Below are 23079 nucleotides of genomic sequence, written 5' to 3'. Positions count from 1 at the left end.
AGATAATTAGCAACCTCCAAGGCATCAGAAGATAGTAGCCCAACTTGACTAATGATCACAGGGTCTGGACCTCTGGCAGGCTGACCATAACATCTGACGTAAGCTATGTTTCAGTTCATGAACCCTAAGGTGTAATGACCTCCTGGCTACCTTCCCATGAGACCAGACAGAAAGACGCCTGGGAAGACCTAAGCTATCCCAAAGACCTGCAGAGATGGTCCATTACCTTTACCCCACCTCCAACCAATCAGCTCCCAGAGAAAACCCAGACCCCTAAGCCACCGTGACTTGTGGTTTTGCCCTATGTAATCTGTCACCTACACATCATCAAGAGTTGGGGCTTTTGAGCATTAGCTTTCTGTCGTCCTCAATGGCCTCATTCATCAATACCCACTTCAATTCTCAGGTCCAGTGTTTGGCCCTGCTAACTCCAGGTGAATGAACTCTTCCTCTCTCCTCACAGAAAGAGGGGCTCGAGTATGTTTACATACTAAAGAAAGAACAGAAGTGGAGCTCTGAAGACAAAACAGAAAGATTTTTTAGTCTTGATAATAAAATTGAACAAAAAAATTTTGGGATAAAAATTTAGATTTATCCTTGCATCCCAGAAGTCCTCTCTTTGATCTCTGGTTAAATAACAAACTGAAGTTCACGAGGTAGTGAGAAGAAATGGAATAAAGAGCACAGGCACAAGAATGAGCCTTGGAAAAGGAAATGAACCCTTCTTACACTAACACAGAAAAGTATAAAACGCTAAGTATAAAATGAATTGAGGAGGGTAATTTACTAATCAGCACTCGTCTCCTAGGATCATAGGTGTTATTTACTAAGTACTATGTGCAGAGCATCAAACACTTGCGTAAATTTCCTTTCTCTCTCTGGCTGGATAGCCTGGCTGGTTAGAGCATCATTCCAAAGCACAGAGGTTGCTGATTTGATCCCGGGTCAGAGCACATATAGGAACAGATTGATGTTCCTCTCTCTCTCTCCCTCTCTCTCTCTCTCCCTCTTTTTCTCTCACTCTTTCTCCCCCCCCCACCCCAACCTCTCTTGCTAAAAATTAATAAACATTTAAAAATTATTTTCTTTCTCAACATGCTACAAGTCAGAAATTATACACAATTGACACGCTCACATAAAACACCTGCCAGAATTCCTAGGATTCAGCCACAAATTTGTCTGACTCAAAAGACTACATACTGAGAACGGGGTAGACACCACTACGCCAAGTGCTCACAGGTAACACCCCCAGTAGTAAGACAGACCAACCCCACTGACCCCTTGATGCAGTGTACTGAGAAGGACACCTCACTCCCGTGGTATCTCTCTGCCCAATTAATGCAACAACACCTTATCAAACCACAAGAAAACATCAAACACATTGAGGGGTGTCCTACAGAAAAAAACCCTGACAAACTCTCCAGAGTCTCAAGGTGACCAAAGACAAGGAACGGCTGAGGAACTCTCACAGACTGAGGGACCAAAGACACGACAAGGCAAGGAGGACCCGGAACAGATTTTGGACAGAAAAGAGAAGGGCATTAGGTGGTAAAACTGGTGAACTCAGAATAAAGTCTATAATTTAGTTCACAGTATTGTACCAAAGTTAATTTCTTAGCTTTGACTACTATATTATGGTCTTAACACTAAAAAAAAAAAATTCACACTATTCTGCACTGCTTCTCTAGGAGAAAAACCCTTAACCACGGGTCTAGCTACTAGTCCACTCAAGACTGATTCCCATGATTCGAAGGCCAGGTTCAGATTTGATTGGCAGTTAACAATAGCATGCATGTTGCTTCTGCCTGACCTGGCATCCGGGTCCTGACTCCTGACCTGCGCACACTGGTAGCCTAATTCCTGCCTTGTCCTTATTTACCACACATTCTGAATACTGCATCAAATCCCTAATCCCAGCTTTCCAGAATAAGCTCACTGGGAGAGAGAGCATCTAAGTGAAGACAGGTGAGTAAACCGAAACAGTGTAGGATCTATTAGATAAGTCAGCAAATAATGTATTAATGAAAATAATGTATTAATAAACATCATCTTCTCTTAGTCACATTTGCAAACATACCTTCATAAAATATAAATGTTAAGAGGGAACTCAATAAGGAGCAGCATAGCCAAAAACTTTAAAAATATAAAACAACACACATATAAAAGCACAAAATTATATATATATATATTTATATATTTTTTTTTTTTTTTTTTTTTTTTGAGAGAGAGAGAGAGAGGGGAACATCAAGCTGCTCCTGTATGTGCTCTGACTGGGGAATCGAACCAGCAACCTCCGTGCTCCGGGAAGACAGACACTCCAACCAACCAAGCTATCCAGCCAGGGCTTAATTTCTTTTTTATTTTCAGAGGGGGGGGGAGGAGAGGAGAGAGCGGAGAGGAAGGGAAGCATTCACTTGTTCCACTCAGTCTGCATCATTGGCTGCTTCCCCTGTGTGCCCTGAACCCGTGATGTAGGGCAGGCGTCCCCAAACTACCCTGAGGCCATTTATCCAGCCCCCACTGCACTTCTGGAAGGGGCACCTCTTTCATTGGTGGTCAGTGAGAGGACCACTGTATTTGGCAGCCCTCCAATGGTCTGAGGGACAGTGAACTGGCCCCCTGGGTAAAAAGTTTGGGGACCCCTGAATTGTAGGGTATGGAACCTGCAACCTTGTTGTTTCGGGAAAACGCTCTTAACCAACTGAGTAACCAGCCAGGACACTGATCTATACTTTAAATCAGTTTGCTCACCTCTCATTTATTCCAGTAACTGAAACTACTTCGTAATATTATTAATATTTCGGTTGATTATTGCTAACGACTGATCAAACTACATCCAATATTTTGCAAATATTTATTTAGCCACTATTATTATATAAATGAGGCACTGAACAACAATACTTAAAAGGTACTTTAAAAATGGGTGTTATCTAACTTTAATTCCTTTGAGAGTTAACTCTATCAAACACTGAGAGATATTAACCTCTGTCTACTATATTAAGCCATAATATAGATCAGGGAGGTCAATAGAAATATACTGTAAACCACATATATAAGTTTAAATTTTCTAGTAACCACATTTTTAAAAGGTAAAAATAAAAAGTGAAATCATTTTAATATTATATCATATTTAATCCTCTGATGCAAAGGTTACTTCAACAACTATTCACTCTAAAAAAGATATATTTACTTGTTTTCTTTTTTGTATAATAAATCTTCTAAACCCGCTTTATATTATGTATGTATAGCAATCAATTCAAACTAGTCACATTTCAAAAGCTCTACAGCACCCTGGCCGGTTGGCTCTGTGGTAGAGCGTCGGCCTGGCGTGCAGAAATCCGGGTTCGATTCCCAGCCAGGGCACACAGGAGAATTGCCCATCTGCTTCTCCACCCCTCCCCCTCTCCTTCCTCTCTGTCTCTCTCTTCCCCTCCCACAGCTGAGGCTCTATTGGAGCAAAGATGGCCCGGGCGCTGGGGATGGCTCCTTGGCCTCTGCCCCAGGCACTAGAGTGGCTCTGGTCTCCGCAGAGCGACGCCCCGGAGGGGCAGAGCATCGCCCCCTGGTGGGCGTGCCGGGTGGATCCTGGTCGGGCGCATGCGGGAGTCTGTTGACTATCTCTCCCCGTTTCTAGCTTCGGAAAAATACAAAAAAAAAAAAGAAAAAAGCTCAACAGCCACATGCCGCTCGTAACTATTCTATTGGACAACACAGATTGAAATGCTATTAGGCTCAATACATTCTCCTTTCTTTGAACTCTGTCTTTTCTTTAAACAATTATTCCCAAGATTACACTTTACCTGCTAAGAGAAGCAGACACAAAGAATAATGAATTAAACTGAAAACTCCTTTGAAGTGCAAGCTTTTTGGATGTTTTAGTTAAAAGGGTGCATGGTATTGTGACGTCTTCCAAAAACAAAATACATTTTTAAAAACCAGAAACAGAAAAAAAATTAAGGGACCATTTATTATGAATGACCCGCAAATTTCAGTAAAGACTGTAATCAGTACAGTATAACAACCAAACACATCTTTGACTCTTATCAGTCAATCACATTACTTATATTTAAAACATTCAAATCCAGTTGAGTTAATAAAAGGGAAATAATTTTAAAAGTTTCATTTAAAGCAAATTTCTTTTCCAAATGTAGGCATATATTTTTTTTCCTTATACAAGTATAGCTTTTCAGATTTATTCTTTAAAGAAATAGTTCATTCTTACGCAAATATATACTATACTTGAAATGTTAACTAAAAAAACCAAAAAACTTTACTACAATTTACCCTTGGCCAAATTCTAAAGTAGAACTATAAAAAGTCCATATTATTTATAAAGAGTAGCACACTTAAGCTTTCTTTACAGGTTGAGCCTCTCATTTCAAAATCATCATTTTCAGTGACTCCTTCCTCGCCCAGTGCCTGGCATGTGATATTTTCTCAATAAATATTTAAGAAACGAAGGAATGAATATCTAGTAACAGGCAATGAATATTAGTATATCTAGCATTTCAAATAAAAAGTTAAGAATTGGACTCTTCCAATTAAAAAGACTAGATTTCATAGGAAAATTGAAGCTATACTACTGTTAAGGAAACACTTTCTAGTAGTTACTTGCATTTAATACAAAACTCCTAAGGCATGGGTATTATCACCCCTCATTTAATATATGATGAAGATGGGGTTAAAACTGTTAAAGCCATACACTATAATTATGAAGTAGCGGAGCCAGATTTCAAGCCCAATACTCAAACAAAACGTGCGTGTGTGCGTGCTGCAAAGGGATGTGTGAATGAAAAGTATATACCATGCTTCTCTACTTTAAAAAATTCCCATTATAAAAACGTCATTAAAAAACTACACAATGGACAGTTTCCAATTCTATATACACTTTTTAAAGAGATGTGAACCCACTTATATCATAACAATAATAAACACTGTCGATGAAGACTTAAATGCAACTAGAAAAAAGGTTGCATCCTCCTATCCTTTCCTCCGGGGACAAGTCAAACTGGAAGCGAAAGCACCCTCCGAGGCCTGAGACCGGCACGACCAGGCACAGGGAGGGGTGACGGTCCCCTCCAACTCCCCGGGGCGCAGCTGTGCACCTCTGGGAAGGCGCAGGGCCAGGCGCTCCACCCTACCTGACAGGCTCCCGCCGCCTCTTGAACCAGCTGCAGCAATTGGCCATCAGACTGAACATCCCAGGACGCTCCTCCCTCCGCCTCCCATCCGAGCCCGGAGCGGGATTGGGCCCCTCGCCGCCGCGGGCCAAGTCCCGAAGCCGCCTTCGCTCCCAAGAGCCCTCAACGCAGTTAGCCGCAAAGGAGAAAACGGGGGGAGACGAGGGCAGTCGGTCCCAGGACAAAGCGGGTATTAATGGCCCCGGCCCGCGAGCCGAAAACTGCCCTTCCTCCCACAGACAGCCGAGGCAGAGGCGCAGATCCACAAACCCGAGCCAGCTGGGGGGGGGGGGCCGATCCGAGAAAACCCCAGCGTCGACGTGCTGACGTTTCTCCCAGGCGTGGACGGCCCTTCCCAAGCACCGCCCACGCACTTCTCCAATCATCGTCCGAGGGCCGGCGGCGGGGGGCCTCTGAGTGGCTGAAAGGGAGGGAAAAAGGGGAGGGTTTTAGAAGAAGGAGGTGGAATTCCGGGAAGGCGGTTCTCGTTACTAGGCAACGGGAGCTAACAGTGTTGAGTTGAGGAATCCCTGACAAATCTCAGGCGAGGTTTACCTGGACGTCCATCCAAGTGTGTTAACAGCCGAGGCTGCTGGTCCTCGTGTGTCTCCAAATACAGCCGAGATCCAAAGATCTCGGGTCTTGTGCCTGTTTTGTTTTGTTTTGTTTTACGCATTAGGGATGGGGAGCCAGTGAGACTACGCCAGACTCAGACTGCACAACCATAGAAACAATACACTGGGGCGATTATGAGGACGAGAGAAAAACTTATTTGCTAATTATATCAGTAATTCAGATGAGTGGAGTTCTCATCTGTATAATGTTATTGCTGTTTGTTGCATAAAATTTGAAATGGAATTGTATATTGTGTCGAAGTTATGGTTACTAAAGAAATATATCATATATTCGTTGTAGAAATGTAAAAAAACAACAACCTCAAAACAGAATAAGATGAAGAAAATATGATCTTACTGATGACCCAAAGATAACCAGTGTTAACATTTTGATGTATGTCCTTTACAGTATTCTTAGATACATAGATTGCTTGCTATTTGGTTTCTGCAGGATGGAGTTAGTGATCTGCTGGCTGTTTTATAACGTGTTTTGTTTTATTAAAGAGATATGTAATATCTTCATTTCTTTTTCTATTCTTGGAAAAAGAAATAACAAGTACATTCCTATAGAAAAAATGCATGCATAATATCTAGGAGCCTGTGTATATATTTGGTGTCTACTAAAATATTTTCAAATCCTCATAAGAGGAGAGAGGCACTTGGGTAGCCCAGTGTACCCAGAGGAAAATAGTAGTTTGACAATAGAATAGATCATATTTAAAATTATTCTCTGTCATTTACTAATTTATATAATACTAATTTAAACTCATATGCATCACTTACAGATTACTGTCTCTGAAACCAAGTACCCAACTATAAAATAATAATAACAATAATACTTTACAAGGTTGTTCAGATGATGAAATGAGAGAAATAAAGCTCAAATGCAATTTCTAATGAATAATAGCAGATTTTGAAGTTAGTGTCATCTGTCCCATGAACATCAATGGCACATATTCTCCTACAACTTTCCAAACTGCTAAGCTCTTGTTCACCCTTCTCATTTTTCTACCTCGATACTTCCAGTTTCTTTCCAATTGCTCATGGATATATGACCTCCAATTTTCCTAAACGAATCTGTCCTTCCTTATCAGTAGTAGATGCTGCCTCTATTATATGGTACTAATGAAGAATGTTAAATGATACCATCACGAATTTTCTTCCTTCCCGGTTATCTCTATTTCTTCTTCATTTCTAATATCCCAAAATATGTAACTCCTTTTTTTCCAAGGTTAACCACTTTCCTGGGACTTTGACAAACATCATTTTTCTACTTTTCTGAAATCCTGTTCCTTCAATTATTTCTTCTTGATTTAACATCTTGAATATATCCCTCCCTATTTTTTTTTTATTTTTTTAATTGATTTTTAGAGAGAGGGGAGAGAGAGAGAAGGGGGAGGAGCAGGAAGCATCAACTCCCATATGTGCCTTGACCAGGCAAGCCCAGGGTTTCGAACCGGTGACCTCAGTGTTCTAGGTCGACGCTTTATCCCACTGCGCCACCACAGGTCAGGCTATCCCTACCTATTTTTATTCCTAGACTTCAGGCTAAATTTGCCAGGGTGGGATGAGGAAGAGGTTAGGGCAAAATAATTCCACAATTCCTCAACTATGACCCAGGTTATTACCATTCTGCTGACTCTTTAATTTCACAACCCGCCTTCTAAAAACTAGGGTCCACAAACCATAAAGCACTATTTTTGCTGTTCACTTTTTTTTATCAATTTACTTTGATTAAGCTTCTGTCTCATCGAACTACTCAAAACACTTTTTATATAACTTATGTCTTCCTAATTACCAAATCAGTTTTTTTCTCATCAGTTAATACTTTTAACTCTTCCAAAGCTCTTTTTTCCCTGTCTTTTCACAATTATGCACTATTCTGGTTCTCTTATGATCTCACGGGTCATTTCTCCTCTAGCTTTGATATATATTTTACAAGATCTGACCTTATAGCTCTGCTTTCCTTAGAGAATGGTATCCTGGAGAATCCAATTATTACTTCTGTGCCCGAGTGCCTTACTATATGGATGTTTCTTAAACATTTCTGGAAACATACCTACACTTTTTTTCCCCAAAAAATATACTCAACCCAGCTCTACTTTATGGCTTTCCTAGTTCTAATAGTGATACATTACCAAAAAATTTTCATGTCAACATACAGTTAGTTAACTAAGTTCACTATTAGTTTCAATATAGTAAGTGATTTGGTAAATGTAAGGGTTGCTCACTATTTCTAGTTCTATCAAGCTCATGAAAGAGTTATTTCCACCTTCTTGAAATCATGAAACTGCTTCATCCAGTGACGTGTGTAGTAGAGTGTCACTTCTTGGTGAAAGCATTTAAAAGTCTGTGCACGATTCACTAGACTTTCTCTCCTCCTTTGTAATATAAACTGTGAAATCCTATGTTAATTTTAAGCAACAGAAAAATCAAAACATCATGAAATGTTGAGCCAACACGCAGAGGGCAGCTGCTTGGAAAGTCCTACACTGGACTTCCCAGGAACAAGAAACTAACACTTGTTGTCTAAGTCACTGTAATTTTGTGACTTTTATGACATTATAATCTAGTTTATGCTGAATGATGAAAATGGTCTTGCCGCCATCATTCTAGTCAAGAATCTCATTTCCTCTCCCAGGTATTATCAAAATAGCATCCTAAATATTACTTGTTCTTTTTTATTTTCCAGCTTTATTGAAGTATAATCAACAAATAAAATCATATTATATTTTATCTGTATAATGTAATGTTTTAATATACATATATATTGAGAAATGATTCCCACAATTGAGTTAACACAATCACCACCTCATATAGTTACGTTTTTGTTTTATTTTTTTGGCGAGAACATTTGAGATCTACTCTCTGAGCAAATTTCAAGTGTACAACACAGTATAATTAACTGTAGTCATCATGCTATACATAAATCCTCAGAACTTATTTATGTTTTTCTTTTCTGCTTTTACTTTTATTAGCATTTATTTTATGGTGAATTTACTCCCAGACCATAAGTTTTTGTGTCTTCAGTTTCCTCTGGGATGGCTCTTTCTTCTGTGCAACTTCTTTATCTGATTTAGGAACATATGATCTTTTATAGTAGGATCATCTCAATATGAAAGGCAAAACTCATGTATGGGTTCTGTGCAGCATCTTGGGAGGTTTGTTTACCTGGACCAGATCTACCTCTAAACTTTTTTTTCTTTTTTTTGTGACATAGACAAAGAGAGAGAGACAGATAGGGACAGACAGACAGGAAGAGAGAGAGATGAGAAGCATCAATTCTTCGTTGAGGCACCTTAGTTGTTCATTGATTGCTTTCTCATATGTGCCTTGTCCAGGGGGTCTAGTAGAGCAAGTGACCCTTTGCTCAAGCCAGAGACCTTGGGCTCAAGCCAGTGACCTTGGACTTTAAGCCAGCGACCATGGGGTCATGTCTATGATCCCATGCTTAAGACAGCGACCCTGCAATCAAGCTGGTGAGCCTGTGCTCAAGCTGGTGACCTCAGGTTTTGAACCTACATCCTCTGTGTCCCAGTCTGATGCTCTATCCACTGTGCCACTGCCTGGTCAGGCTACCTCTAAACCTTTAAGTTCAGCATTACTCACTGAATTTTTAAGCACATGCAACACAAATTCAGCAATCTTTTGGGGCCACCAACTCTGTCCTGCCCCACTGTTGAGCTTGGGCACACCTTCCAACTCCACTATTGTGACAACAGAATGGTCCACATTGCTTCTGTAAAATGACATCTTTCAGATACTTGATGCTTTTACCTGTGGTGGCCTAAGCAGTTTCATGAGTGTTTTTAAAGTGAACACAAAGAGTTGAAATTCTTGCTTTGTGTGATTTCATGGGGTTTTCTGGGTCAAGAGAATAGCAAACCATTTTTAGAGGTCACCTAGGGCTGCTTACAAGAAGAGAACTTTTCATCTTATATTAAAAACTTGTACTTTCACCACCCTCTCCCCTTCTCATCTCTCAGCCTCTGGCAATTACCATTCTACTCTGTTTCTATGTGTTTGACTTTTTTTAAATTCCATATATAAATGATCATATGTAGTATTTACTTTTGTCTAGCTTATTTCACTAGCATATTACCTTCCGGTTTCATCTATATTGTCACAAATAGCAAGATTTCCTTTTTTGAGGGGGGAGGGTTGTCTCAATAATGTTCTATAATATAGGATATATATATGATATATATTTAGTATATGTTTGGTACATATAGCATATAACTATATAATATATTTATATATAATATTGGCATATCCATTCATCTGTAGATGGACACTTAGGTTGTTTTCATTTTTTGGCTATCTTGAATAAATCACTATCTCAAAGAGATATCATCCATGGAAGCACAAATATCTCTTTGAGATAGTGCTTTCATTTCCTTTAGTTATATAGCTAGTAGTGGGATTGTTGGATCAGATAGTACTTCCCTCTGTACTATATATACATGTAGTACTTATATATATATATAAAATTCTATTTTAGCACTAAAATATATAGTATTATATGTTATGAATATACGATTTGCATTGATTTTGAGGTAAAAATAAAAGTTGATATTATAGTGTTTAGATTTTCTTTTTTATTTTGCATTTACTGTCACCCTTTTAGCTTTGGGGAGGAAGGTTTGTTTGCTTGTTTGTTTGTTTGTTTGGTTGGTTGGTGAAGGGTATGGGAAAAGAGAAACATTAACAGTTTTTTATACATAGAAACAAAAGACACTTTCCTTTTCTGGAGACACTTAAATCTGGAACTATTCAGAATATATAATATAGTAAATTTAAAAGTTTCATTTAAAATTTTTATATATATACATATATCTATATCTATATATATATATAGATATAATTTATATATTTAATTCCCAACCTGCCTTCTAAAAACTAGTGGTCCACAAACCATAAAGCATTATTTTTGCTGTTCTCTCTCTCCTTCTCTCTCTCTCTCTCTCTCTCTATATATATATATATATATATATATATATATATGGTCTGTTTTTAATACAATCCTAAATATGCAATTAAATCCTATTTAAAATCTTTGTAATCATTTCACAAGGTAATGTTCTTAAAGTACAATCACAAAAATCACTAGTCTTTCTAAAACAAACAAACATAAAAATAACAAATAAAACAAGGTATGGTTTAAACACTTCAACTTGATTGTTTTCATCAAGCAAATATTTAAAGTTTATTATAGAAAAATAAAATGTACTATAAGTCAGCAAAAGGAAAACAATCCATAGCCTCATTATTGGAAATGAGCACTGTGGATAGTTTGGCATAACTCTTCTCAGGCTTGCACTGTTAAAGTGAATTTAGTTGAATGTTTATGTGCCAGTCACTGTTCTGGGCACTAGGAATATAGCTGTGAACAAAGCAAAACAAATTCCTGTCCTCAAGGATATACATTCTAGAGATGTAGATGAGAAGGCAGATAATAAATACAAGTAAATTAGACCATATATTACAGGGGTCCCCAAACTATGGCCCACAGGCCGCATGCAGCCCCCTGAGGCCATTTATACGCCCCTGCCGCACTTCCGGAAGGGGCACCTCTTTCACTGGTGGTCAGTGAGAGGAGCACTGTATGTGGTGGCCCTCCAACGGTCTGAGGGACAGTGAACTGGCCCCCTGTGTAAAAAGTTTGGGGACCCCTGAAGTAGATGATCATAAAAAGAAATATAAAACTGGGTAAGGGAATGGGGCTAGAATTAGGACTGGTAATAGGATTAGATTAGATGTTAAATTTTAAATAGGATTTAATTGCATATTTAGGATTGTATTAAAAACAAATTTTGGCCAAATAAAATTGACTAAGTGTTCATTGATACTGAGCTAAAGCCAGATCTCACCATCACAGAGTGAAGTTCTATGGTAAATCCAAAAATGTGGTAATCAAATTTTAGTATTAAAATTTTCTGTATATAATTTTTCACACTTTGACATTATAATATAGGTATGATACATAATTTTTCAACATTGCTGGCACTTGATACATGTAAAGCCAGAAGCCAGGGCCATGGCAACTATCACAGCTGCCTCCTGGCCCATGCAGGTTCGCATTAGATTCAGACAGTCGGCAAAGAAACAAGGGAGCCAATAACTGATAGGCCATAGTCTTTAATTCTAGCTTGCACCCGGCGGGCAAGTAAAAACACACACTGGGCTCCAAAACCCAATCACATTCAGTGCTCACAAAGCCACTGACTTATCCGAGTTTCCTAGAATCAAAGGTTTCTAGCTCACCAGCCTTATTCTCCTCAGTTCCCCATCTCCTTCCTTATCCCAGATACAAACTCTGTACAAACTGGCATCTCACTCAGCACTCCGCCATCTTGGCTGCTTTTCCTGGCCTCCTCCCACTGCTGGCTCTACTCTCTCCTCTGCTGAAAATCTCAGGAACCAAGAGAGCGCAAGCCCCCATTCTGCCCCTATTTTATAGTGTAGCTTCACAACCTCTAATCCAATGTACAAAATAGGGAAGTCTCTAATACAAAGTCACTTCTCTGAGGCATGATTGGATTGTACCGCCCCACATCAAAAAGGGTGGGAAAGACTTAATCCCAAAACCAAGCCCCAGGCTACAAGGATTCTCAACACACATTAATATCACCTGGGTGACGGCCTCCTCGTGGGCAACGTAATCTTTAACAAAGTGAGCATAATACATTTTATCTGCCCAACAATACATATTTGTGGTATTAGAAAGATATTCATTTTTTTTAATTTTCCCAATTTTTTATTTTCAAATTTTAAAATATTGAGTGTGTATATATATGTATATACATATATATAAATATACTTTTGTAATACAGACCAACTAATATGAAAAATAGAATTTTTTTCAAGGAATAACATTTTAATTAAATGTGGTTCAGAGTTAAGTTTTCTCTATCATAAAATTCAGTTGCAAATGTTCCCCTGTGAATGATGATCTGTAATGAGATTTTCTTTTTGATTTTATCTTTTAAAATTTTGGTTTTATCAAAATCATTGGTATGTAATCACACATGCAGCCGCTTGTTCACTGCAGCATTGTTCACGGTGGACAAGACAAGGAAACAACCAAAAAGCCCTTCAATAGATGACTGGATAAAGAAAATGTGGTACATATATACTATGGAATACTACTCAGCCATAACAAATGAAGACGTCGGATCATTTACAACAATATGAATGGACCTTGATAACATTGTAATGAGTGAAATAAGTAAATCATAAAAAACTAAGAAATGTATGATTCCATATATAAGTGGGACAAAAAATTGAGACTTACGGACATAGATAAGAGTGCAGTGGTGTTGGGCAGATAAAATGTATTATGCTCACTTTGTTAAAGATAGCACTGCTCGCCTGACCAGGCGGTGGCGCAGTGGATAGAGCGTTGGACTGGGATGCGGAAGTACCCAGGTTCGAGACCCCAGAGGTCGCGCGCGCGGGCTCATCTGGCTTGAGCAAAGAGCTCGCCAGCTTGGACCCAAGGTCGCTGGCTCCAGCAGGGGGTTACTCGGTCTGCTGAAGGCCCATGGTCAAGGCACGTGTGAGAAAGCAATCAATGAACAACTAAGAAGTCGCAAGGCGCAACGAGAAACTGATGATTGATGCTTCTCATCTCTGTCTGTCCCTGTCTATCTCTGCCTCTAAAAAAAAAAAAAAAAAAAAAAAAAAAAAAGATAGCACTGCTCACGTGAGGCTGTCGCCCAGGTGATATTAATGTGTGTTGAGAAGCCTTGTAGCCTAGGGCTTGGTTTTGGGATTAAGTCTTTCCCACCCTTTTTGATGTGGGGCAGTACAATCCAATCATGCCTCAGAGAAGTGACTATAGTAGAGACTTCCCTATTTTGTATATTGGATTAAAGGTTATGGATCTACACTATAAAATGGGGGCAGAACAGGAGCTTACTCTCTTGGTTCCTGGGATGATTAGCATGAGAGAGCAGAGGGAGCAGAGCAGAGAGCAGAAAGAGGCCATGTGGCCAGGAGAAGCAGCCAAGATGGTGGAGTGCTGAGTGAGATGCCAGTTTGTGCAGTTTGTATCTGGGATAAGGAAGGAGATGGGGAACTGAGGAGAATAAGGCTGGTGAGCTAGAAACCTTTGATTCTAGGAAACTCGGATAAGTCAGTGGCTTTGTGAGCACTGAATGTGAGTGGGTTTTGGAGCCCAGTGTGTAGTTTTTACTTGCCCGCCGGGTGCAAGCTAGGATTAAAGAAGATGGCCCATCAGTTTTTGGCTCCGTTGTTTCTTTACCGACTGTCCGAATCCAATGAGAACCTGCATGGGCTGGGCTGCTGTGATGGTGGCCCTGGCCCTGGCTTCTGGCTTTACAAGTGGTTACCAGGGGGAGGGGAAGGGAGAAGAGGGAGGGTATGATGGGAGAGGAGGGGCATAAAAAAAACCAAAGAAGGGTAAAGGAGGACGATTTGACTTTGGGTGATGGGTATACAACATAATCGAATGTCAAAATGATCTGGAGATGTTTTCTCTAAATCTATGTGCTCTAGTTGACTAACATCACCCCATTAAAATTAATTGACTAAATAAAACTATTAAAAAATAAATAAAAAGAAAAAGAAAAAAAACTTGGTTTTATACTATTATTTTTTAGAACACCACCTTCATTTGTGACTTACATAAAATATTAAACATAAAAGATCAGATTGTTCTCCAGCTAATTAACAAATACACAAAAACAAATAGCTATATTATACTGTAAAGCCAGTAGCCAGGGCCACTATCACAGCCACCTGGCCAATGCAGGTTTACATTGGATTTGGACAGTCAGTAAAGACAACAACAGAGCCAAAAACTGGTGGGCCATCATCTTTAATCCTAGCTTGCACCCGGCGGGCAAGTAAAAAACACACAGTGAGCTGCAAAACCCACTCACATTCAGTGCTCACAAAGCTACTGACTTATCCGAGTTTCCCAGAATCAAAGGTTTCTAGCTCACCAGACTTATTCACCTCTGTTCCCCATCTCCTTCTTTCTCCCTGCACAAACTCTCCACAAACTGGTTTCTCACTCAACACTCTGCCATCTTGGCTACTTCTCCTGGCCTCCTCCATGTGGCCTTTCTCTGCTCTCTGCTCTCTGCTGTCCCCTCTAAGGCTAATCTCAGGAACCAAGAGAGCAAGCTCCCATTGTGCCCCGTTGAGCAGATAAAATGTATTATGCTCACTTTGTTAAAGATGGCGCTGCCCACATGGAAGCCTGTTGCCCAGGTGATATTAATGTGTGTTGGGGGCTGGCTGTGGGCAGGCAGGATCCTTGTAGCCTGGGGCTTGGTTTTGATATTAAGCCTTTCCCACCCTTTTTTATGTGGGGTGGTGCAATCCCATCATGCCTCAGATAAGTGACTTTGTATTAGAGACTTCCCTATTTTGTATATTGGATTAAGGGTTTTGATTTCTACACTATAAAATGGGGGCACAACGGGAGCTTGCTCTCTTGGTTCCTGAGATTATTGTTAGAGGAGAGAGCAGAGCAGAAAGCAGAGAAAGGCCACGTGGAGGAGACTAGGAGAAGCAGCCAAGATGATGGAGTGCTAAGTGAGCAGCCAGTTAGTGCAGAGTTTGACGCTGGAGAAGGAAGGAGATGGGGAACAGAGGTGAATAAGTCTGGCGAGCTAGAAACCTTTGATTCTAGGAAACTCGGATAAGTCAGTAGCTTTGTGAGCACTGAATGTGAGTGGGTTTTGCAGCTCACTGTGTGTTTTTTACTTGCCCGCCGGGTGCAAGCTAGGATAATGGCCCATCAGTTTTTGGCTCCGTTGTTTCTTTACCGACTGTCCGAATCCGATGCGAACCTGCATGGGCCGGGCTGCTTTGATGGTGGCCGTGGCTTCTGGCTTTACAATAACTGTACTTCAAAAATAAACAAATTGCCTGAATCTCGCCCTTACAAAAATAACCTAATTCAAATCCCAAAGTCACTCTAACTTTTCTTCCCGTCTCTGAATTTCTAAAGCACACTTTCTGTAAATCATAGCACACTCTTTTTATTGTCTATATTTCTTTTATACAGATAGGCATTTCTTATATCTCAAACTAGTAAGTTCCTTTGAGGAGAGAGATTCACAGAAACAAACAACCATCAAAAACTAGTTGGCATTTATTTTTTAGCAAGCTTTTCTCTATGATCTGGTTGGAGTCAGTAGGATGATGTATGCTAGTGATAAGATATGAACTCTAGGAGTGTAAACTACAAGTCACAAAACAGAGTCAATATCTAATAGGTTTCTGCCTCCTAGACAAAAGGGCTAATATAGCTTTGACTTGTTAATACTAAAATCCAAACCACAGTATAATTCTCAACAGTACAACATTTAAATAGAAAAACAAAAAACCAGACACACATGCATACTTTATTGTAACCAAAGACTAAATAACAACAGTAACTACTACTGTATTTAGTGACAGCAAAAACTACTCTATTTAATGTCATCAGATTTTGTAGGTAATGAATAAGCCCTAAACAACACGCTGAAAATATGATCATTCAATCAAAAAAAATCCTGATATTGCTTTCCTGTTCATTGCAAAGAAGATCCTCAAAAATCTTTGCTAACTTTTCTATCTTCCTTTGCAGCATGCCTGAATTCTGCTTAATCCACAGTAGAGCGTCTATTCACTTTCAGCTGATGTCTTTGGAAGCGTGAGATTTTTCTTTTATTCACTTCTCTGTTTCTCTGACATTCCCCTGTTCATGTTCATTACAGTCTTGCTTTTCTTTCACTTCTTTTTAATGTCTGTACTGGAGGTGATTTGTTATGAATGTTACTGATTTTCAGTTGTGGAGGTTTTCCTTCTTTGTAAAATTTTGAGATCAAAGTTGATATTCTACTGTATAGCCAGTATCTGTGGCTGCCATCAAAGCTGCCTGGCCAATGCAGGTTCTCATTTGATTCGGATAGATGGTAAAGAAGTAACTGAGCCCAAAACTGGTGATCCATTTTCCTTTATTCCAGCTCGCACCCAGCAAGTGAGTAAAAACACACACTGGGCTCCAAAAGCCACTCATTCAGTGCTCACAAAGCTACTGACTCATCCGAGTTTCCTAGAATCAAAGGCTTCTATCTCACCAGTCTTTTTTTTTTTTTTTTGTATTTTTCCGAAGCTAGAAACGGGGAGAGATAGTCAGACAGACTCCCGGATGCGCCTTACCGGGATCCACCTGGCACACCCACCAGGGGGCGATGCTCTGCCCCTCCGGGGCATCGCTCTGCCGCGACCAGAGCCACTCTAGCGCCTGGGGCTGAGGCCAAGGAGCCATCCCCAGCACCCGGGCCATCCTTGCTCCAATGGAGCCTCAGCTGCGGGAGGGGAAGAGAGAGACAGAGAGGAAGGAGAGGGGGAGGGGTGGAGAAGCAGATGGGCGCCTCTCCTGTGTGCCCTGGCTGGGAATCAAACCCGGGACTTCTGCACGCCAGGCCGACGCTCTACCACTGAGCCAACCGGCCAGGGCATCAGTCTTATTGACCTCTGTTCCCCATCTCCTTCTCCTCCACCAACTGGCTTCTCCTTCCCCATTCCACCATTTTGGCTGCCTCCTCCAGGTGACTTCCCTGCCCTGCTACACCATGGGATTTTCCTTTTACAAGAACTGTGATCCATCTACCTAAATGGCCTCCTAGCTCCTCCTTTTAAAACCTTTTGTCATAAAAGCCCTCCCCCAACACATATTAGCATAAACACACCCAAGCAAGAAGGGCAATTAATGTTATTGCCTAGGCAATGGCCATCCACCTGGCCAGCGCCATCTTTAACAATAAGGGTGAGAAAAAATAACTTTATCTGCCCAACATCTACTCTTAATTCTTCCTTGCAAGAAGAGGAGATTCTCAAATTGGGATTTTGCTTGATAGACTCATGGCCTAAATGCATTTAATGAATAACTATATTAAAGATTATTTTGTTAAAGTTTGTGATTGCTAGCACACCAAACAAATTTATAGAGATTGGAATCATATTTATAATTAAAGTGGTGACTAGACTGACATGGTTGATTAAGTCAGACAATAAAAAAAATAAAAGAGGGAAGGGTAAAAAATTCAGTAACTCTTTTGCAAATGTTTTTATTGAAAGAGGTGATGGGCATTGACTTACATCCAGCTGAATCACAGAACCATAGAAAGCTGGAGCTAGAAGAGACTTTTGCAAGATGACCAGCCTATTAAACTTTGCTCACAAACATAGGGAATCAACTGATATGTTCAGATATACCTTAAATACTACTGTTTAACACACTAATTGCTGTACATGGGTTTTCTCTTCAAATCCTTACATTAACACTATCATCCCCATTTTACAGATGACACAACTGAGGTTTGAAAGGTTAAGCAATTTGCTTAAAGTTACATAACTAGTAAGTGGCATAGTATTTACCATTTAAATCCGGCACTTTAGGTCCACAGGCAACCTTAAACATTAAATAACATATTTCTGATAGATGAATTCCAAACTGCCCTCTTGATGTTCTGCTTATCTGTCAGACCTCACCCTTACTGTACTATGCCCCTGAGACAGAGGAATTTGAAGAAGCTGGCAAGCCCCCAAGGAGGAACATTGCGGACATACCAGAACTTTTGCCTCAGTATCCCCTCAGGTTCTCCCAAACACTATATACAGTGTGTCCATAAAGTCATGGTGCACTTTTGACCAGTCACAGGAAAGCAGTCAGGAAAGCAACAAAAGAAGATAGAAATGTGAAATCTGCACCAAATAAAAGGAAAACCTACAGTTTCTGTAGGATGATGTGGCAGCATGTGCACATGCGCAGATAATGACGTAACACCGTGTATACAGCAGAGCAGCCCACGGCCATGCCAGTTGAGATGTGGACGGTACAGAGGAAAGTTCAGTGTGTTCTGTGGCTCACTAAATTCGAATTCGTGACCAAAGTGCAACGTGAATATCGGCATGTTTATAACGAAGCGCCACCACATAGGAATAACATTACTCGGTGGGATCAGCAGTTGAAGGAAACTGGCAGTTTGGTGGAGAAACCCCGTTCTGGTAGGCCATCAGTCAGTGACGAGTCTGTAGAGGTTATACAGGATAGCTACCTAAGGAGCCCTAAAAAATCTGTGCGTGAGCCCACATTGAACTGCACTGAATAGGTATGAAACTGGGAGAGTTTTCCTTTGATTTGGTGCAGATTTCATATTTCTATCGTCTTTTTTGTTGGTTTCCTGTGACCGGTCAACAGTGCACCATGACTTTACAGACAAACTGTAATTCGCCCTTTCAATAAAGCCTGTTACTCTGGTCTTTCGGACTCCCATGGATTCCAACAATTCCCAATGTGTTTGTATAAACACAAAAGGCAGAAGTTATATAAACGAGCTGTGCCAAGGTGATGGAATTTGATACATTTCTTTTTTCTCAAAACTTTTTTTGTTTTCAGCCCTGTCCCCTTAGCTCATATGGTTCGAGTTTTCTCCCTTATAAGCCAAGGTTGCCTTATAAGCCAGGTTAGGTCCCCCACCCCGGCTCAGGGCACATACACGAATCTATCAATGAACGCATGAACGAGTGGACCCACAGATCAATGATTCTTTCTTTCTCTTGCCCTTCCTCGCTCTCTCTTGAGTAAATTAAAAAAAAAAAAGCAAGCCCCCCCCTCCTTTTTTACATCATAAATGCAGGTACAAAATTAAAATGTTGATGATCAAAACTATCCCATTTGGTTCCATTATCTCTGTTCTCTACAGCCTTCCTAGAGCCATTCACTTCTAGGTTTCAGTTAATGTCCTGGTTCCCAACGCTGATCTCGCAGGATCTTTTCTTTTAAGTAGGGATACCCTGTCCTGAGTCCTCCAAGTTCTTCTGGCCAGTCAGCCTCCCATCCTAACTCGCTGGAACTTTTTACTGAGTGCGCCTCCCTTTTCCCTTGGGAAACTTCCCATTCGGGAGACCTGGAACGAAACGCGGAGTTTGGGAATGGGAAGGGAAGGCTGTCTGCACAGTGTTTACTAGGCCTCCGGCACGTCCCCTGAGCCCTGCCCCCAGCTCCGAAAAGCTTCCTGGAAATGTCCTCGTTATCACTGCCCCTCTCGGGCTGGGGGCTGGGAGCGGGCGGTCCTCCCCGCCCCCGGCTCCCGCGGCTCTGGGGGCGCGCTCGCTCGCTCGCTGGCGCCGCCGCGCCGCAGTCCTCACCCAGCGGCGGCCGTGCTCGCAGCTCCGCCGTGCGCCAGCGCTCGAGTCCCGCCGCGACGCGCCACGGTCCCCGCCCGCGCCTCTGCCGGCCTGGCCATGAGGGTCCTCGGTGGGAGCTGCGGGGTGCTGCTGGCGTGCCTCACCTTAGTGCTTCCCGTCTCAGAGGCCAACTGTGAGTAATCAATAGCGGCTTGTCTTCTTTCCCCCGCAATGCCAGCTGAAATGCCAGCCCTGCTTGGATTTTCTTTTCGAGAGCTGCAGCCTCCTGGAAAGTTTCCGGCAAGTGCGCACAACCCCCGGCTGGTGCAAGCAGCCTGGATCTAGCGGGCAGTGAAATGGTGGAGCATGGTCAAGATCTGCCCTGCTCTGCGACTCGTATATTGCCTACAGGACAGATGGAAGAACCCGAGGAACACCCAAGTGTTAAAGAATGAGTTACCTATCCAGTTGCCCCCAACGGCTGCAGTTCCCAGGCAGAGGTCAGGGATGAGCACATTCCAGTAGAAAAGTAGGGAAAAAGGCAACCCAACTGTCTTCCTTTTGTACTCGCGCGGGTGCCCAACTAGCACCCCCTGCTGCCGCCTGCATCCCTTTTGCAAGTTCTGCACTTTGAGCTTGGTCTGCTTATTTCAATATTGACAAATGAATTGTTTTAGGATGAGTGCAGTTTTCGATAGCAGTTGGCAGATGTCATTTTCTGACCTTGAAATCAAAAGGACTGTTAAATATCGTATTTCTCAGATCGTTTTGTACTGAGGATTTTTGACACTTGAGTGCCACTGATCTGAAATCCTGGCATGAAATTTTTGTCTTTATATTTGTATTTTCAGTTCTTTAGGCTTCAATGCCTGACTGCAAGTTTTCAATGAAAGACAAATGAGAAGTATTAAGTCATTTAGAACATTTTAGTTGTCAATTAATTCGTTTCTTTTTCAAAGTTTAAGCATATTCACTGATTAAAAATGGTTACTTGTGCCCTTCTATTCTCAGGAAATGGCATGTGAGAGATAATTTATAGATTACAAATAACTTTTAGGCTGCTTAAAGTTCCAATATGAAAATTTCAAAGAAGTAATTTCAGGAGAATTAAATAAGAATTCACTAACATTCCATTAATTTTCATTAATTACTGCTCAGGATGAGTGAGGTATTTTAAAATTCTACTTCAGAGGCTAAAACATTATTTATTGATTTTATATTAAAGAAGTACAATAGCAGAACTTCAACACTCAAACTGCTGTCATTAAGCCTATATGTGGACTACAGGCACTATCTTATATTATCTGTATAGTTCACGAGGACAATCAAATACTTGTCTGTTAACTAGTGCTTTGGAGAGGAGAAAGAGGGGAAAATGACTTGCCACACTTACTGCCTGTTGTCACAGGAATTTGCCTAATCCTTTCTTTTTATAGAGATTGTTATATTTCCATTGAATCTAGGCAAAGTTAAAAAGTGTATGTGTATTATATGGAGGTATTCAAAACATATATATGGAGCAATAAATACACTTGTAATGTATAAATACTGTTAGAGTAAATAATTCTATCAATATAGCATACAAAGCTTCTGTAATCTTTTCATTTAAAAATATGATAGTTGAATTGGATTGAAAATCATCTTGGTTTACTGATGAGGAAACTGTGATACAGATGGATTTATTTTACTCTCTAAGATTTTAAATTTGAGATAGAACTGTAAATATTTGATTTATAATTCATGTTTAGTTCATAAAAATATACTTGCTATTTAAAGAAAATGAAATCACAGGTTTAGTTTTTTTGTTTGTTTTTGTTTTTTTACAGAGAGAGAGAGACAGACAGACAGACAGACAGGAACAGAGAGAGATGAGAAGCGTCAATCATCAGGTTTTCATTGTGACACCTTAGTTGTTCATTGATTGCTTTCTCATATGTGCCTTGACCGCACGCCTTCAGCAGACCGAGTAACTCCTTGCTCAAGCCAGCAACCTTGGGTCCAAGCTGGTGAGCTTTTGCTCAAACCAGATGAGCCTGTGCTCAAGTTGGCAACCTCGGGGTCTTGAACCTGGGTCCTCCATATCCCAGCCCGACGCTTTATCCACTGCGCCACAGCCTGGTCAGGCCACAGGTTTAGTTTTGAGAGTGTGAGAAATCATCTAGTTCAACCTCTTCATTTTAGCAAGAAATTGTTCAGAGGTGTCAACTGACTTTCCAGATGTTTCCAGACCATATGTGTATTGGAGATATATAAGCAGAGAAAGATTTAAAAGATATACTATCAACATATTTTATGTCACTTCCCAACTAAGGACTGTGGTGAAGAGAACTAGAAGAAAAGGGATGTCCCCTTTTGGCTGTACTAATTTAGCCTCATCGAGACTTTCACTTCTGGGTGGACGCAGTCTACCCTATATAGTGACTCCTATTTTCCTTCTTTGTTTTTGCTGTTGTCTTTTGATTTCTAACTATTCCTTTCACTGTTTATCCATCTTCGTATTCACTTAAAGTCTCATTATTTCAGTCTAAAATTTGGACTGATGGAGAGATTTTATTAAGGTTAGATTAGAGTTGGGGTTGGTGCTAGAAGAGTTAGAAATAATTTCTGGTATGCAACACCAATACCTTATGCTATATTCTCCTGCCATTAAATCTTTTTTTTTCCTTTATTTTTCTGAAGTGCGAAGTGGAGAGGCAGAGAGACTTCTACATGCACCCAACCGGGATCTGCCCGGAATGCCTACCAGGGGGCGATGCTCTGCCCACCTGGGGCATTGCTCTGTTTCAACCAAAATCATTCTAATGCCTGAGGCAGAGGCCATGGAGCCATCCTCAGCACCTGGGCCAACTTTGCTCCAATGGAGCCTTGGCTGCGGGAGGGGAAGAGAGAGACAGAGAGGAAGGAGAGGGGGAGGGGGAGACAGAGAGGAAGCAGATGGGCGCTTCTCCTGTGTACCCTGGCCAGGAATTGAACCCTGGACATCCACATGCTGGGCCGACACTCTACCACTGAGCAACAGGCCAGGGTCCCTCCTGCCATTAATTCTATGTTAGGAAACACAGTAATGCTTTTCATAACAGACCTTTTCTTACCATCAAGTTTAATAGCCTCTTTATAGATAAATGTTCTAT

At 40.9% G+C, this 23079-nt stretch overlaps 2 protein-coding genes across 4 annotated transcripts in view; one reads left to right on the top strand and one right to left on the bottom strand.

The window, feature by feature from the left end:
- ARL13B (ADP ribosylation factor like GTPase 13B) overlaps window positions 1-5465 on the bottom strand; it is an 80592-nt gene extending 75127 nt beyond the window's left edge. For all 3 annotated transcript variants that reach the window (XM_066241535.1, XM_066241536.1, XM_066241537.1), the window contains exon 1: window positions 5142-5465. In XM_066241535.1, the coding sequence (XP_066097632.1) occupies window positions 5142-5200 (59 nt within the window). In that variant the 5' untranslated portion in view covers window positions 5201-5465. The remainder of the gene's footprint in view (window positions 1-5141) is intronic.
- Window positions 5466-19420: 13955 nt separating this feature from the next.
- The window catches only part of PROS1 (protein S), a 61334-nt gene continuing 57675 nt past the window's right edge, over window positions 19421-23079 (top strand). The window contains exon 1 of the mRNA XM_066241104.1: window positions 19421-20141. Coding sequence (XP_066097201.1) covers window positions 20066-20141 — 76 coding nt within the window. The 5' untranslated portion in view covers window positions 19421-20065. The remainder of the gene's footprint in view (window positions 20142-23079) is intronic.

This window comes from Saccopteryx bilineata, chromosome 8, assembly GCF_036850765.1.
Source record: "Saccopteryx bilineata isolate mSacBil1 chromosome 8, mSacBil1_pri_phased_curated, whole genome shotgun sequence".
Lineage (NCBI taxonomy): Eukaryota > Metazoa > Chordata > Mammalia > Chiroptera > Emballonuridae > Saccopteryx > Saccopteryx bilineata.
Note: the sequence above shows the minus strand (reverse complement) of the source record. Positions and strands in the feature narration are given on the sequence as shown.